We start from the raw sequence: 18,587 nt of genomic DNA, 5'->3' as shown, positions 1-18,587 counted from the left end.
TGATTTATCAGACATGATTGGCAGAAGATCCTGCCTCCAAAACTCTAGCAACTATTGTCTTAAGTTCTCAAACATTTACAAACTGTTAGAAGAAGAGAGGATGCTACACAGTCGTAACCATGTCCCTACCCCATCTATTTCAGAATATGCTGTTCTTTAAAATAGTAACTTTCCTCATTTCAAAGATTTCATATGTTTTCTTTGTTCTATTCTGAAGAAAATATGAGTGCATGAGATTTGTAAATCATTGAATCATATTTTTATATACATTTTGCACAGTGTCCCAGCTTTTTTGGATTTAGGGTTGTCAGTCATCAGTTTGTGTTTAAATGTGAGTTTGTGATGCAGTTTCTGTTTCTGCAGAAGTCAGTGACATGCAGATCTTCATGATATTTTATATAGTATTCCCTTCATTTCCTACACCCACTTTCAATCTGCATACCATTTCTTTTTTATTGCACCAAATACATTAATCTCTGAGGGAAGTTCTCTAAAATCTATAAATCTCCCTGGAGAAAAATAAGACAAGAGACTAACAGTAGGTGAAAAGGCACAAAGTCGTACAGTATTTGCATGCTGGAGCTGTTGGAACCAGAGGTCATCGGAGGAGATTCTACACATTTTGAGCCTAAGTTGAGTGATAAAACTGTCAGTGGAAAAGTTGAGAGATATGACTGTTGTCATCGAACTTGAACAAAATTGTTCTTTTAACCTTCAGCCAAAAGACAATGAAGAGCAAATGGGAGAGGAAAGAAAAAGAGAGAGTGGCACCTTTTTCCCATCAGCCTCCACTGGTTCTCATTGAAATGAAAGAGACACTGAGCGACTTAGGTTTGGAATGTTAATCATGTATCGATCTGTGTAATCTATGGTCAACTCTTGTCCCTGGGTCCCTATATATGGTGTGAGCAATGAACGCTATTATTCCACACTGCAGTAAAACAGGAACCCTAAGGTCCCTGTTCACGACCCCTGTTTCCTCTTACATTTTAGATAAACCATTTTCTATTTCCGTACGTGCAAACATACCAGACAGAAAATCATTTGTCATTGTTTATTTGATTCAGTATATAATGGGACAAAGGAAACGTGTCTCTGCAAATATATACATCTGGAAATTAATATAGAATAGCTACTGAAGGCTAAGAACAGGATAAATGTGAAATAAAAACCTGTAGATATGCAAGTTACATTACGCTATATTAAAGTTGCAGGAAATGAAACACCACAGCATGGATTCACACGTCTTCCTTCAACAGCTTTCTCCTCCTGGTCCAAAAGAAAAGATTAAATTAAGATAAATGTAAATATAGATGAGAGACTAACGTTTCATGTTCACCTTTCCAACCTCCCACAGAATAAGATGAGACAGCTGTCAATCATGAATTTGACAGGTGTATAGGTATACAGTCGCGGTAAAAAATTATTAGACCATCAAGTCATCAAAAACAATTGTTATGCAATCAAGTACTAACTCCTGTGCGTATCATGTGACTAAAACAGACAGAAAAGAAAACATGGAATGCCTAAAAGCACTGTTTTTGTCAGTACAATACCATAGATATTGATGTGAAAACTGAAGTGATTTTGGTTATCATGAAAACATGGAAAATGGATAGATATCAGCTCTGAAATGAAACTCTTATGAGTTATTTTTGTTTTTATCATTATATTTGTACTTTTAGTTGTACCAGGCATTAAAATCAACAAGAAATTGAAGAAAACAAGGTTGGTCTAATAATTTTTTCTGCGACTGTCTATATAGTTTTTTATTTATTTATTTATTTTTAGGATGGACTAGAATTTCTATTGAACATCTTCAAAACCTTATATGAGGATGTTTAATATTCTCCTGTTCATGTTGCTGGAATCAACCTAAAGCAAAATATGATACATGGACAAGAGCTGTAGGATTTCTTACAGTCATATGAACCTCATTTTCCTATGAATGTCCTATTTTTGTCTTTTCATTATTAAAAGATCCAGGCTACGTGTTAATTTTGTTTATTATATTATTATGTTAACCCATAATGACGTGTGATGTTCAGAAGAGAAATATAATAATAACAACTAATGAAAAGAGGTGCACCCCTAACATGACATCTACAATTTTTCGATAAAGCATGACATGAACTGGGAGGTTCAGTGAGTTGGTTTGACATGGACACCATAAGGGGGCGAAAAGAGACAACAATTCTAAGGGGCCACAACTGACAGGAGTCTTAGAAAACAGAAGAAGACTGACTTTTTTTAAATAGAAAAAATTATTAACCTATCACTATAAAACAATGTTTGCTTCACAGAGCACTAATAATCATATAATATATAATGTTATTAATTTATATGTACACATGTTATAGTTGAGACCGGGGATGATTGTAACAAAGGGATAGTTGTAACACTCTCAGTTTGACCAATCAGAAACGAGCTGTGGTGATGTCATCAATACAGTCCACGCCCACTTACAAACTGAGCTCACTGGTGAAGCCTCATGTCTCTGAGTTGAAAAGTGTCTGCTCTGGAGCCAAAAAGATTTTTCAGGTAAGAAAGTAAAAATTTTCATCACAAATATTTTTAGCATAGTGTCCATTGTGTTGTACATACAATTGTTTTACTTACATAAGCTCAAGAAGTAGTTTCTCTAGTTTAATTTGATGTGTTGCATTAGTGCTAGCTTTGAAGCTAACTGCAAAAAACAGTTAGCTTTTTAATGGCTGCCTGGCATGGGGAGGGTTGTTACTGTTCTTAAAAGTCTAAACCTGTGTATTATACCTTAGACATTTTTTTTTAAAATTTTATTTTGTATGATATATATTCATTTATTCATTGTGTTGTATTTATTTTTATTGTATTTAAGTTATACTTTTTATTTATTTTATTCTTATAATTTTTGTAGTCTTACAAGTTTATAATTCCTTCTTTATTATTCATTAAAGTGTGTCCACACATTTATTAGTGTGGACCTTTTTAACCTCCTAAGACCCAGGAAATGTCAGGGAAGTACAAGCTTTTGCTTTTTATTACCTCCGCCAAAGAGGTTATGTTTTTGTCGGCGTTGGTTTGTCTGTTTGTCTGTCTGTCTGTCTGTGTGCAAGATAACTCAAAAAGTTATGGACGGATTTTCTAGCTGTCTTTTCTAGAAAAGCATTCGTAGAGCGCTCATCTCCGCCAAGGCAGATCAGTGGGCCCCCGTGGCCCCCCCACCCCGCCCCCGATCACCACCAAAATTTTATCATTTGTTCCTTGTGCCAGAATCAACATTTCCTGAAATTTTCATCCAAATCCGGGCCACTGATCTGCCTTGGCGGAGGTCTGCACTCTCCGAGAGCTTCTAGTTAAATAAGTGCCTATATTGGAAACATCATGATGCAACAGTTTTTTTCAGATGCTGTTTTTAAATTTTGTATGGGATGTCCTTTGTGGTGGAATTTTTTCTCTTCTTTTTTTTTTTGTGTAAAATTGGGAAACTTTTGTCCACAAATGTGGACAGAAAACCCATAACTGGGTCTTAGGAGGTTAAGCATAATAATTTAAATGTTACATCCATCCTCAAGTAGTGTTACAACTCACCCCTGTACTGGGGTAGGTTGTTAACAGCATACCTCTTTGTATTTGACATTAATTTACATAATCTGTGATGGTATGTAGAAATCCAAGTGTATGTCATTTATAGCAAACAAATATGGGTACCACGTGTCAAAATTTGAGATCTCTAGCACAAACTTGTTCAAACAAAAAGTGTCACTATCATCCCCGGTCTCCCCTACATATATAATTTGGACACTAGCCTATTCATTCCCAGTTTAAGAATGGGCTCTATGCACAGCCTCACTACTTCCTGAACTTCAGATGGGTCCTTTATTTCCTGTCTTTCATTATTGGACACACTGATTAATCCAGGTGTGTCTGCTATTTCTTGTTGTGACTACTGATTAATCAGGCACACCTGGATTAATCAGTGTGTCCAATAATGAAAGACAGGAAATAAAAGACCCACCTGAAGTTCAGGAAGTAGTGAGGCCGTGCATAGAGTCCATAATGACAGAATATTGATTATGTTTTAGGGTGTGCATGATTTGCAGCACTGAAGCTTTGAAATGGTGATGCCCAAAGTGTTTTTGGTTTTTTTTGTTTGTTTTTTTTCCCCCAACTCCCTGATGTCACCCCTCCCTGTGTGTGTGTTCCTTCCCAGTCAGTACATAAAAATATAGGCTATAGTCGCTGTTCGTTGAGTTGTTTTGTGTGTTTTTTGAAAACATTTAAGTATACAGTACAAAAATTTGAACAAACAACAAGATGTCAAAAGGGAAAAGGCATTTGAACATATACATTTAAGAAAATAATGAAAGATACAAAGCATAATATACAAATAATAGTATAGAAAAGTAAATAAATAAATAAAAATAACAGATCTAACAAATATAAATAAATAAATAAATACAACAAAGAGTTCAGTCAATATTAAATAACTGTATATAAATAGCCAGGGTGTTGGAGCTTTTTTTTTTATTATTATAGATAAATTCTAAAGATTTAATATAATTTTCCAGTTCCAATAGGAAGATTTTACAATGTGGGTGTGTTTTAGTGTATTTATTTTTATGTATATGAAATTTTCCAAATAAGATGAACAAATTTACAGCAAATTCTAAATTGTGAATATCATGTTTGAAATATGTCATTACTTTTTGGGATGTTATAGTTATCTTATTATTACTTTTAGATATGATACATTTTTCAATTTGAGTTGTTTTGTGTGTGTTTCTGTGACTGTGATCGGGGAAGTGATGCTGTGATGTTGATGTGTCGGGAGTGTGAGTCTGCGCTGCAGGTGTGTGCGTGTGCGCGCGCAGAGAGAGAGAGAGAGAGAGAGAGAGAGAGAGAGAGAGAGAGAGAGAGAGAGAGAGAGAAGCTGAGGCACGTTGCACTCTGCAGCACTTGCGCACTCCATTCACGCTCCGCTCGACTTTCCGTAGTAAAGCACCTCCACGCCACCCCTCTCCGGTACCACCAGCATCCGGACTGATCCCACTGGTGGTCTGAGGGGCTCTTCTGTCTCTGATGAGGCTCCACTGAGTCCTGCACAGACCCCCCCTCCCCATCAGCCCTCCTCTCACAGCACCTCCTCCTCTTCATCCTCCTCCTCCTCCTCTTCTGGCTTGTTGATGCGCTTCTGCTGCAGAGTCCAAGTTCAGGTGAGCCTCGTCTCCAGGCACAACAAGTCCCGCTCCGGATCCGAACCGGGATGCTTTGCTCCGTGCAGGTAGATGGGATATTCTAAATGGGCCGCGCAGGATGTGAAGCCTCGCTAGAAGAAGCAGGAGGATGGCTAAACCAGGCTTGTCTGCGGCGGTGATGCTGCTCCTGCTGGGCTCCCTCTCCTCCGTTAACGCCGGTGAGTTGGACCACAGGTTGATGTGCGATTATCAGTCAACGGTTCAACAAACAGAGGCTTGTGCTGCCGTGCAGAGCTGCCTCATGTCATGCATGTAGTGCGGATCCCTATAGGGAGAAAAAAAAAAGCACATGACACGACAAATTGTTGTGGTTTCATTGTGCATAGATGTGAGTGGATGAGCAGAATTTGCATCAGCTATAGGAAGAAACACTGTGAATTGTCATGATTGTAATATTAATATGAAGCTGAATTAGCACAAATGACTGTATGTAATATCAGTAAGTCACATTTGGATTCTAAAGAGTGCACATGCAATTAACAACTTAAGTCTATGAGTCTGCATGCTCCCAAAAAAACTACATTTACCATCCTTCTATGTAAAAAACAATTAGATACATTAGATAGCACTTTACAATAGAGGTACAGTAGAGGTACAGTTAATATTAGTTACTTGCTGTAGTTACTAGTTATATTCAACACCTAAAAGAGCATCCACTAATAAATGGTTATGTTTAATACTTGTATTTTATGACATGCAAAGAAATATAAGTTAATGAATGACCACATAAAGAAAGCACATGACACAACAAATTGTTGTGGTTTCATTGTGCATAGATGTGAGTGGATGAGCAGAATTTGTATCAGCTATAGGAAGAAACACTGTGAATTGTCATGACTGTAATATTAATATTAAGCTGAATTAGCACAAATGACTGTATGTAATATCAGTAAGTCACATTTGGATTATAAACAGTGCACATGTCATTAAGAACTTAAGTCTACGGGTCTGCATGCTCCCAAAAAAACTACATTTACCATCCTTCTATGTAAAAAACACAATTAAATACATTAGATAGCACTTTACAATAGAGGTACAGTTCATATTAGTTATTTGTTGTAGTTACTAGTTGTATTCAACACCTAAAAGAGCATCCACTAACAGACAGTTATGGTTAATACTTGTATTTTATGACATGCACAGAAATATAAGTTAATGAATGTCCACATAAAGAAACAATCAAACCTCCACTTACCCTCAACCTTTTACCAAAAATAAGTCATAAATTGCAGTACGAATAGGTAATAGTACAGTCATTACCCTCAAATAAACACTAAAACATAGAGGTTTTTCTTAATAAAAAGGTATAGGTGTGAACTACATTAAATAATCACTTTGTAAATCATTTACTGATTTTAGTTAGTACCTTAAATAACATACAAAACCTAATAAACATCACATGAAGACATTTGTTAACAGTTACCTGATGATTACTGTATAATTTAATAGACTCCTCAACACATAATTCAATAGTTAATTAACTGCTATGCTTTTTTTTATTAATGAATGTATAAGGATGTTTATAAACTGCTAAAAATGTAACTAAAAGAATCCCTTAATCAATAAGAAAGTATTACTGGTCAGATTTGATTGCAGTTTTTAGATGATAGTGTTTATTATAGTATTGTCAACATAATTAACATATAATTAACATCTTAAATCTTTATAAAGTTTAATAAGACATGTGTTAACACTTACCAAATGCTTATTACATAAATTAAATAGAACAGGATCTTTAGAAATAATGCAACAATGGTACAAAATTATTTCTGGAAATGTTAATTAACCATTATTTGTTATATATCAATTAGTGCGTGTAATATAGTCGTATAAACTGCTAACAATGTAGATCTGTAAGTATAAGATGTTAATACACATTATAATATTATCACTGTATTAACTAAAGTAAATACACTTTTACAAACTCAAAAAAATTAATAAATGAATATTATAGTTAACAAAATTATTAGTAGATGCTGAAGTAGCTGTTAATAATGCTAGTTAATGCATATTATAGCATTAACTAAGGGTTATTAGTGTACCTTTACTGTAAGTTCAGTGTAATATGATGAGTGTCAACATGGCATGAAAGCTAGGATAAATATTCAGCGTGGCATGCATGTTGGATACAGTCTGTCATCTATATTTTATGATTTTTGCATATTTTAACCCATGGCGTCTTATAGTGGAAAAGTGCATTAATCTGAGGTGTAAGATTGTGGTTACATCCTGTCCCTGTGATAAGCCCAGAGATGACAGATAGCTCTCTGAAAAGCCCAAATCTTGGCAATAAGATCATGTGAGATTTATCTCAGCCTCCAGAGATTTGATATTTGGCTCCTGAGGCTGGAGATGAATGTGGTTTTAACAGGGACTTTTGTAATTCTGCAGCCAGCTTTTAGCTCTGACAGCACACGGCTTAGGAATGGATGGGAATCCCTCACTGCTATTGTTGTTTCTGCGTATGTGTGTTTGTGTGTGTGTGTGTGTGTGCTGTAGATAAACAGTAGGGGAACAGCTCGTCAAACGGGGACTCATCGCAATGTATCAAACACACACCTGAACACACACCATCTACTCTGCATCAGCAAACCAAACAGAGCCTTTGGGAGCCTCACAAGGACCCCACCCCCACATCCACACACCCAAAAATGAATTTCACCCACAGTAGAGACTCTAACAGCCCAGTTTGACTCTGTATTGTGATGACTGTGTTAGTATTGAACAGACGGCCAGGGAGCAGAGACAGAGAAAAGAGAGTACTGTACATTTTTTTCCCATAATGCTATTATTTGACTCCTCGAACAAGTTGTGAGGTTGGAAGCCGGCCGTTCAATATTTGCAGAGGTGCGAGACTATGTGACAATCTAATTTGCCAAAAGTGACAGACTGCAGTTTCTTCTGGTGATGTGGCAGGTAAACAGAAATAAAGAACGAGCTTACCGGTGTAATCGGATCACAGGGCACATACTTTAACACAGAGCAGTGAAGGTAGTGCTGGGAAGTGAAGCTGGAAAGAAAGACAGAAGTATTAAAGCCATGCAGACAATGCAACTTAAGCAAAGAAGTAATGGTCTGTTTTCTGCTTACATGTGAAAATGTGGAATCAGAAACAGTAAAGCTTAGTCTTTGTTCAGCGTTAGCAGCTCAAGAGCCTTTACACAGTCTGGGTTAACCCTTAAACACCTACAGCTGTTTTTTTACCAGTGCTTTTTTTCCTCCACATCTAAGCTTTACTCAGTGATTTATCACCATTTATTATAATATTATCCACTGTACTGTGCATTTTTCAGTGACTATTCAGGTATTTACTTATGTTTAACTGTCTGACCTTGTAGATGTTTTTAAAAGCTCAGAATAAATCCAAAGGTAATTTTATAGAAATGCAGAAAACAGGAGAAAAAGTGGGGTTTTTTTTCTACAAAATATATCATTAATTTAACATATAAACATGTCATTTGTCAATATGACAGTAATTGCATGGGTTTTACTGGTGAATCAGTGTTGCAGAATATGCGCTTCCATGTTCATTACGGAGCCTCTGAGCATCTAAATGGGTCATACTAATGTCAGTGAAAAGATGTGAAACTGTATTTAATTTGTTTCTTTGTTTGTTAACACTCTAGCAGCAAAACTATTGGTTGAATTCATACCAAATTGGGTTTATAGATTTCCAGTGACCCAGAATAAATCTGATTACATTTTGGGAAAAGTAGGTCAAAGTTCAAATTTTTTAATGAATTAAAAAAAAATAAAAACATTCTCATTTACTTACAATGGGCGAAATTAAAATGTCTGTAGCAGCAACACTATTGGTTGAATTCATACCAAATTTGGTTTATCGATTGCCAGTGACCCAGAATAGTTGTCATTACATTTTGGAAAAAAGTAGGTAAAAGTTTACATTTTTTATGAATTTTTAAAATGTTTCTTCTTCTCCCATTTACTCAAAAGGGGCAAAATTTCAAATGTGTATAAAAACATCAATTTTGTTTCAATTTGCTTCAAACTTGGCACATATATTGAGGCATTTGATATGACATCAGCTGGATCCATGCCAAAATAAGCTACAATAGGTGCGAGGGGCGGGGTTTGTTGTGCCTGGCCCCACTTGTTAGAATTATTTCAATGTATTCATTACATATGGATTAGTGGTTTAAAATGTATTAAACATTTTATATCATTAGATGTTTTTTTTTAACAGCTGTTTAGGTCTTTGATGGCTAAGTATTGATTTTCAGTTAGTTTGACAGAGTAACTGACATTGGTGAGTCAGTTTACATCTCGTACACATTTTGACATTTACTGTTACATCATAATCACTCATGTTTACATTAGTCTCCACTAGGTCAAAGGTTAAACAATGTGAATGTTGAGTCTTTTATTCTGCTTTTTCCTAGTTAAATTAAGGTTATAATAATAATAATAGTTGTAAAAATAAATTTTTATGTTTCACCAACATCCTAGTTGGGAAACAATAACTGCATTAGCTAAGGTTTGGGACAAATACCTCATCTGAATAAAATCCTCTGTGTTTCGCCTGTCCATTGTGGGTATGCTAATGCTGTGTGTGTGATATTTTTGCTTTTCACTTGTGAGTGTGTGTATGACAAACTGTAGTAGACGTGTGTGTGTTCATCCCTCTTCTGTCTTGGATGGCATTTTAGACTGAAATCACACTGGGGATAGTCTGAGGGAGGTCTGAACGGGTAGAATTAGCCTTTTGAGGGTGGATTTTAGCATTAGGGTTTTGCCAGGTTCAGACTACACCATAAAAGTCTGATCACAGCCGGAACCAACTAACAACATCAGGTTAATTTTGGAGCAACAATGGACGTCAGATGAGACAAATGATGATTATATGGTATGTGCTGTGTCATAGTAGAATACAGATCCAACACATCCACATCCCTGTACTAGGCCTGCACGATTAATCTTAAATCTAAATCGGATTATTTAATAAGGACGACGTTTAAAACATCGAATTTCATCTCTCATGTCTCCGGGCTACTATAGGCTCCTCCTCCTAACTGTGAGAGCAGTCTCCTCAGTCTTTGGTCTCCACACATCATTACTCAAATGGCGTTTACTAAGGAGAGTGAGAAGTTTGTAGCTAAAAATAGCAAGAGCAAGTCAGTTGTGTGGAAGTGGTATGGCTTCGAAGTTTCCAACAAAGACCAAACCATTCTTCACTGCAAACTCAGCCTGAAGGTGGTCTCAGTCAAAAACAGCAGCACAACCAACTTATTTCAGCACCTCAAACATCATCACACACCAGAGTGGGAGCATTGTGTTGCATTGTAGGTTGCACACAAAAACAACATGCCGAAATGCCGACTTCTGTTTTCTTTTGTAGTTTTACCCAGAAATCAAAATTGAAATCAAAAATTGAGTTTTTAGAGGAAAAAAATCAGGATTTATTTTCGGCCAAAATCGTAAAGCCCTACCCTGTACTGACTAATCTTGCTTGGTGTCAGATAATAAAAGCACCAGGAACAAAACAGGAATTTGACATTTAGACACTTCCTGTGATGTTATGAACTTTATTAAGACTCAGTGCTGGAATTATGAGGTTATCTTTCTTTTGTTTGTACTTTACATTGTATGAAAGCATCAGAAGCTCCTCAGTAGTGATCTGAAGGTTAAATGAAGAACAAAAAGAAATACTTTCTTGCGATAATTACATTTCCTGTGCTGATATTTTCTTTCATGACATGTTACTCACCTTACCTTACCTTAGTGTTGTCCCTGTTAGTGCCTTCATAATACTGAGCCTCATTACACAGATGCCCTACATACTTAGTATCTTTGACTGTTTTGTAGCCCAGTTCTTCTGTGGAACACTAAATAATAGGTCTATCTTCTCATTTTCTTGTATATTTTCATGAGATTGCTGTATTTAAGGTGGCTCCTTGGTATGTTTCCCTGTGATAAATCATGATTCATATAATTTCTCATACAGGACCTATACTCACGGTTGGTTTTTGAAATCGTTTAACTCTTGGTGTGTCATAGTGGACAATGCCTGGAATCTGGCATCCTTCAATGATGAGTTCCACTTTTTCTGTATCTTCTGTCGACCAATATGTGCACACAGAAATGCAGGTCTGAAGACTTCTCAGTGATTACATATTGACCTGACTGCAATTATTTGAGGGGACTCTAATGATTTTGCATAACGGCAAGAATGGTGTACATATAAGTGTATAAAAAAGATGCACTAAACCAATAGAAATGATAGATTTTGATCACTACTCCATTTTCCACCATAATTGTTATAAAAGTTTTCCTTTTAATCTCGTACTCATCCTCATCCTCCTTGTCTCACACTCCTCCACTTTAACCAGAAATCCCTTGTTGGAGTAAGTGTTTAGTTTGTCTTTTCTTGGCTCTTTAGTCAAGGAGATAATACCTCTGGTCTATGCTTGAATATAAAACATAGTAGATAGATCATTGTGATGCTGCGTGCTGGTGCCATGAATGCAAAAATGTCACATGGCTATGATTCTAACCCACAGGTGTAAAACATGCAATCCGGGGGGCCAAATCCGGCCCGCTAAAGGGTCCAGTCCGGCTCTTGGAAAGAATTTATGAAATGGAAAAATTACACTAAGATATTAACAATCCTTTTAGTTCAGGTTCCGCATTCAGACCAATGCAATCTCAAGTGGATCAGACCAGTAAAATACTTTCATAATAACATATAAATAATGACAACTCCAAATGTTTCTCTTTGTAAATGTAAATATTTTCATGTATTTACACTAAAACAAAGTATAATTTTGCAAAAAATGCAAATAACCTGAAATGTCTTAAGAGAAGCAAGTACAATTTTAACAATATTCTGCCTGTTACTCAATGTTTTGTGTATTTGTAGATCCACTGTGATCTGTAAGTTATAATGTACATGTGTAAATGATGGACTGGGGCAGAATATTGATAAATTACGCTTATTTTTTCAGTTTGTTCATGTTATTCACATTGTTTGAAAGGATAGTTTGTAGATGTGAACCTGTTCATAATGTAAATTACATTTACATTTACATTTACATTTATGCATTTGGCAGATGCTTTTTTCCAAAGCGACTTACAGGGGAAAACCAATCAAATCAATCAATCAAATTAACTTGTTTTGCTCTAAAACATAGAGAAAAGTTTGGAGTTGACATTATTCATATATTTTTATATTATTATTTTACTGGTCCGGCCCATTTCAGATCAAATTTTAGCTGAATCTGGCCCCTGAACTAAAATGAGTTTGACACCCCTGTTCTAACCCATAAAGACCTCAACAGCCATCCATGACCAAGACCACCTACTGATCTAAAATGTTTTTAAAAAAATTCTAAATCAGTATCCTATTAATCCATATAAATTGGTGTAAAATGCAGTTTGTCATCTTTTCATGGTCATCAGATATGACCCATTTGGATGTTCAGAGGCTCTGTAGTGGGAGTGGAAACACCATCATTTTCTACAGCATTGATTCACCAGTAAAACCCATGGAGTTGGATCAATGACAGTGGATGGACACATTTTTTTATGCAAGGTTATAGTAGTTTTGGATTTTTCATTATAGTTTAGTTTTATTTAGTTTTGACTTTTTTTCTCTAATTCAGTTAGTTTTAATTTGTTTTTAGAGCAGGTTTGCTAGTTTTTATTAGTTTTCATTTGTTTTTCTAAATGCTTAGATTTAGTATTAGTTTTAGTTTTGTCATATCTTTTATCTTCCTCACTTTCATATTCAAATAAATCCCATATAGGACTCTGCTGCTTTCTCCCAACTTTAGTCTCCATGTTCCCAGGTAGAGTGGGGATGAGAAGACAACTCTAAAGGACAAGTGACTAGAGGTGACGGACCATGAAGTGTTGTATGGTGCCGCTAGCTAAAATTGCTAGAGCAAAATAAATCTATTTCAAAGATGAAAATGAAGGGAATTTTATCCATAATTTTTATATGTTTTAGTTAGTTTTGTAAGCACACAATACAGTTTCAGTTAGTTATCATTTTTTCTTTTAATTATAGTTTTTATTTATTTCAAACGAAAATGTTTTTTCAATTGTAGTTTTCGTCATTTCGTTAGTTTTTGTTAATGATAATAACCTTGGTTTTATGTTCAGTTAATGATGTCTTCTGCTTAAAAAGTCACTTTTTCTTCAGTTTTCTGTTTTTGATATAATAACCATCAACTTTAATCTGAGTTTTTATGAACATTCACATGATCAGTATATTAAATATAGGAAAATACCTGATGTCCACTGAAAAAAAAGTGAAATTCAGAGGATAATGTCATAATTAATGGTGATAAATCACTTAAGAAAAGCTAAATATAGAGAAAAAATATATATTTTGGAACTGCCACAAAAGTAGCACCGGGTCTTTATGGGTTAATATGGGCAGCCATGGCTCAGGAGGTAGAGCGGGTTGTCCAACAGACTTTAACATAAATTCAAAATAATGTGTATTATTTATGTATCACTTCTATCTATCTATCTATCTATCTATCTATCTATCTATCTATCTATCTATCTATCTATCTATCTATCTATCTATCTATCTATCTATCTATCTATCTATCTATCTATCTATCTATCTATCTATCTATCTGTCACTCTTTTCAATTCTCTTTTAAATGAACAATCATCTCTTCTATAAGGTACAGATAGACTGATCCATCACTTTGACCCTAACTGGACATTTTCCCAACAGTATCTGTATCACCTGAGCTTGGGGTTGATAGTATTTAACAATTAAAATGACTTCTCAGTCAGAAATACTGTCTTTTATAGGAAAGTAATACATAGTTTAAAAAAAACAAACTATATTTTCCACCATTAGTATGATATTTGTACCCACATGTATTAATGAATTACCTAAAGTGTGACATTCAGTGACTTTGACTGATTTATGTAACTTTGACTTAATGTTCAGTTCAAGAATCATTCTGCTTTTAATAAAAAAAATTAATAGTCCATACTAGAGAGCATTTGTTTTCAGTGACAAAAATATAACACAATCTGTCAGTCAACTTAAAGGTGGATCTGTATTAGTAAACTATTAACCACGATTATTCATGTGATTAATTTTTGACTTTACACAGCTGTAAACATGTCAAACACATCATTATTTTTTTGCCAAATGTTGCCCTTTTGAAGGACTGACGGCCCGTACCTAACCGCACCCTTCGTGCCATGCAGAAATGGGTTCTTTCTTTTTATAGGCTTTTCCAGTCATGAGATGACACAGCAAGAATTTATGACGCAATAATCACCTGATCTGACAAGGTGACCATCATAACTGACAAAAATAAAAGGGTTCAGCATTCAGTTTGCGATGGTTAAGGTTAGGAGATGAGGCTAGGGAATGCTTTATGTCCTCCTCTCAGTCTGATTTGACACAAACTTGTGTGAGTGTGCTACAACAGCAGACATGTGTGTGTTCCATTACAATGCCAAGGTCTGACTCTAATGTTGCTTTTACAAGTCAGGCTCATGGGAAATACGACCCTGATCACAGAAGACCTTGAGTTGGACTTGGCTGGTACAGAAGTGCTCAAATAAAACACTCACACACACACCAATTTGTGTTTTTTTTTTTCTCCACTTGCTGCCTCTTCTGTAGGTATAAACATCACCATTAATGCCTCTCTGCTGTGTTAATTCTTAAGGAAGTAATGAGGGTTGTAATTCTGTCCCCCAGTTATCTTTCTTATGATAAATTGTATTCTATTCTGGTATGTGAGGTTTTTTTTTTTAACATTTTAAGAAACGCATCCTCATGAGTCACACTTTAATGAGATGTGTGGGAGCGAGAAAGACAAGAGACGAGAAGGTGAAGATGGGAAGATGTATGTATCAGTGAAACACTGTAGGATGAAGACAGATGAGAAAGCGAGGCTGTTCAAGGAAACACCGGGAGATCTGTGTGTGGGTAATTAGGCCTGGTAATAATGAAAGCAGAGCCAGTCATTAGTGGGAGGGGAAGAGGAGATGTTAGCGGAGGCGGGGGCCGAAAGACAACAGAGTTCAGGGAGGAGAGGGAGGAGGGTACGGAGCAACATCTCCTGTAAGTACTACAAGGTGTACCGCCTGAATATTCATCATCTGTCTCTTGTGTCTCTTGTGGTTTGTTTCTTGTGGCCGTGGTGGGTTGATGTGTCAGACACCCTGCTGTCAGCTCCGCTCAATGTGACCATCAGAGAGATCGAGGTCAACTCTGCTGTGGTGACGTGGGAAATCCTGGAGGGAGACCCCGTCATTGGATTCGCCATCACCCAACAGGTGTGTGAGCTGGGATCTTATGTGGAAAAAAGTGGCTGCAAAAATGTCCTCCATAAAAGTGTTATAAGGTTTTTATATCATCCAAAACAACCGAGACATTTGTTTTCTCGAGGTGGTATAAACAAGGACAAAGTTTGTTTTGGTCAGGACAGTTCATACTTGATAAGAAACAGTCATTGTTGCTGTACTGATGCTGCATACTGTGAAATTTTGTACATATTAAGGCTATTTCATTATTTTTTATTTCTTTTGCATATGGCAGTTTTTATTCTATCCTATACACCATTTATACATTTTCATTTTATATTTTAGCTTTTTATCTCCTATGCTACAAACCAAGACCTGGTAACTGTAGTTGGTTCTATCATGTATTATTGATCGAATAGCAATAAAGCTGAGCCTGAAATTCAAGTGCAAGACTTGTGTTCTGAGTCTTTCTGTGTTGAGGTTATCTGTTCTCTGGATGCTCCAGTTTCCCCCCATCATTAAAAAAATAAAAACAGTTTCATAAAGGTTCATTCTCCTGTTGGTGCTTATGACTACAGTGCTAATGTAGATCTGGACTTGGTCCCTGAACACCTTCAATGGCCTTTCACTGCTCCTAATGTATGCTATGTGCTAATGCTAATTGCTAGTGCTATTGCTAGCTACTATGTGTGTGTGTATTATGGGTAAAATGCAGACTGAATTTCCCTACAGGGATAATAACGTGAGTAAACCTTTAACGTTTTTAATAACAACCACTCCAAATGTATGACCAATCACACAATAGTTACACTGGTCTACAAGGAAAATGCTTCCAGAATAAAAGTAATGAAATTTTCCCACTTGAGAGTCGCTGATAAAGAAAAATCAAGTAAAAAATGCTGGTTGGCTGAACTTTCCAAGATACAGCCTTGGGTCAAAATGTGAAATTCAAGAATTAACGAGAGAATGAGTTAGACTCAAAAGGAATATTTGTCTTAGAGCTACAAGATCTACTTCAAAACACTGTCTGCACATTAGAATACATTCACTTTACAGGCTCTATTTAGTGGAAGATTTATAAAACTATTATATAAATGTACATAAACCAATATATGTGTAATAACACTTAATCATATACCTTTAAAACATCAGCAAACAGGCACTTTTGTCATTTATTTTCCAATTAATCTTATTAAAATATGTAACATTTAGCACATTTAATCTCTGAAGCAAATCATTTCTAAAAAATTGTAGACCAGTGTTATTAGTCATTACATGAGAAAAAAGTTCTGGCCAGGTGATGTGTCAAGAACTCCCAAACCAGGGCTGTGAGAAATTTTTTTTATTTTTTTTGTTTTTTGCAGTCTCAATTTTGTTTTTAAAGATGAAGGTTAACTTACTTGGTAAATTCAGTATTTCACCCATCCTAATACACACACAACACCTAGCATTAGCATTAGCATATAGCACACAGTATAAGCAGTGAGTTGCCAGTGAAGGTGCTCAGGGACCAACTCCAAATCAGCCCCATGGTCAGGGGTACCAACAGGAGAATTAATCCATATGTACCTGTTGCTAATGACTGGGGGAATCCAGAGCACCAGGAGGAAACCCACACAGAAAGGCTTTGATCTGAGTTGAATCTGGAACCTTCTTGCTGAAAGGCAGAAGGGCTAACCATTTTGTCCCCACATTGCCCCAATGTAGATGACTAAACATGTAGAGACTAAGAACAACTGGGCCTGAATTAGATCCCTGTGGTACTCCTCTATGTATCTGTTTTGAATGGTGGGGAAAACCTAGCAAGAACAGGTAAACTCAACAAAGAAAGGATCCAGAACCTTCTAGCTTTGAGACACAACTGCAAACCACTACCCTACCACACTGCCCAAGTTTAAAGGTGCAGTGCCTCATAGTTTTTTTTTTAGAATCCTGGGGCAATACAAGTGGAATGAGAGGACATGAGAAGTCTACATTTATCCACTCCTTGACTGAGTTTTCAGGCTGTAAAAAGTCTGCATCTTGACACTAGAATTTGATCTAATCACAGGTATTTCACTATAATGTTTTATTATTGTATCAGAAGTAAACTGAATGTGATTCTGTTGCTTTACACAGTGTCTCACGATTGGAATTTTAGAAAAGAGCCATTATTTTCCCATATCGCCTTTGTCAGGTTGATCTGATTTGGACTCAGAGGAGAGATGGTAGTTTAGTTAGACAACTTCCCAAATATTAACACTGGCTTATTTTGAAGGTTTAATATGTAAGATTTGTATGTGTTTGTGTGCTTAGGCTGACGTTAGGTTTGTGTTGAAATCTGTGTTTTCCTGGGATCAGCTCATTGGTTAAAATTAGAGAACTGATTTTTTAAGCTACTGAATGTCTCAGTTGCTTACTTCCATACTAACAACATATACTGTACGCAAGCTTCTATACAGAGACTCTTTTTTTGCAGTGGAGATCCTTACACTTGCAATCCACCATTAACTTAGAAAGAACATCACTTAATGTCAACAAAAAAACAGTTCCCAGCACAACACAGACCTCAACACAAACTTCATGTAAGGATTTGAGCACATGGGAATGCTACATATGAACTGCTCGAAATTTAGCAACCCACCTCTATATCAGCTAACAGTTCTGACCTTTATTATGATGGTCAGTCAATAACACAAACCGGTATCAGTAACTAACAAAAGCCTAAACCTGGGACTTGAAGACCCAGAGCTAAAAGGTTCCCTCAGACCAGTGGTTGTATGTACTGGATATCCACTGTAGATGATCAAACAATCAATAAGTCAATCCTCTAAAGTGTGAAAAAGTGACAGTTTTTACATTTTACTTGAATTGTTGTACACCAAACTGTAAATAATCAATAAATCTGAACTTGGTGTTTGGTTTATCTGTCATATGAAGCATAGTGAAGCACATACAGCTACTGCTTTCATGTTCAATGCTGAGAAAATAGCCTCAAAATAACAGAAGATAACACCTCCTCCTGGTTACCCAAGCAGGGCCTTTATGGGGGGTAAAATAAAGTCCCAGGAAGTGAATTTAAACCCTGGTTCCTGTAGTGGAAACAAGTTTGTTCAAAGGTTC

At 36.1% G+C, this 18,587-nt stretch overlaps 1 protein-coding gene across 1 annotated transcript in view; it reads left to right on the top strand.

Annotated features, from left to right (window-relative positions):
• The first annotated feature begins 4,978 nt into the window (after positions 1-4,978).
• fndc5b (fibronectin type III domain containing 5b) overlaps positions 4,979-18,587 on the top strand; it is a 44,574-nt gene continuing 30,965 nt past the window's right edge. Inside the window, exons 1-2 of the mRNA XM_030147839.1 lie at positions 4,979-5,395; positions 15,400-15,518. Coding sequence (XP_030003699.1) covers positions 5,326-5,395; positions 15,400-15,518 — 189 coding nt within the window. The 5' untranslated portion in view covers positions 4,979-5,325. The remainder of the gene's footprint in view (positions 5,396-15,399; positions 15,519-18,587) is intronic.

This window comes from Sphaeramia orbicularis, chromosome 11 (genome assembly GCF_902148855.1).
Source record: "Sphaeramia orbicularis chromosome 11, fSphaOr1.1, whole genome shotgun sequence".
NCBI classification, from domain to species: domain Eukaryota; kingdom Metazoa; phylum Chordata; class Actinopteri; order Kurtiformes; family Apogonidae; genus Sphaeramia; species Sphaeramia orbicularis.
Note: the sequence above shows the minus strand (reverse complement) of the source record. Positions and strands in the feature narration are given on the sequence as shown.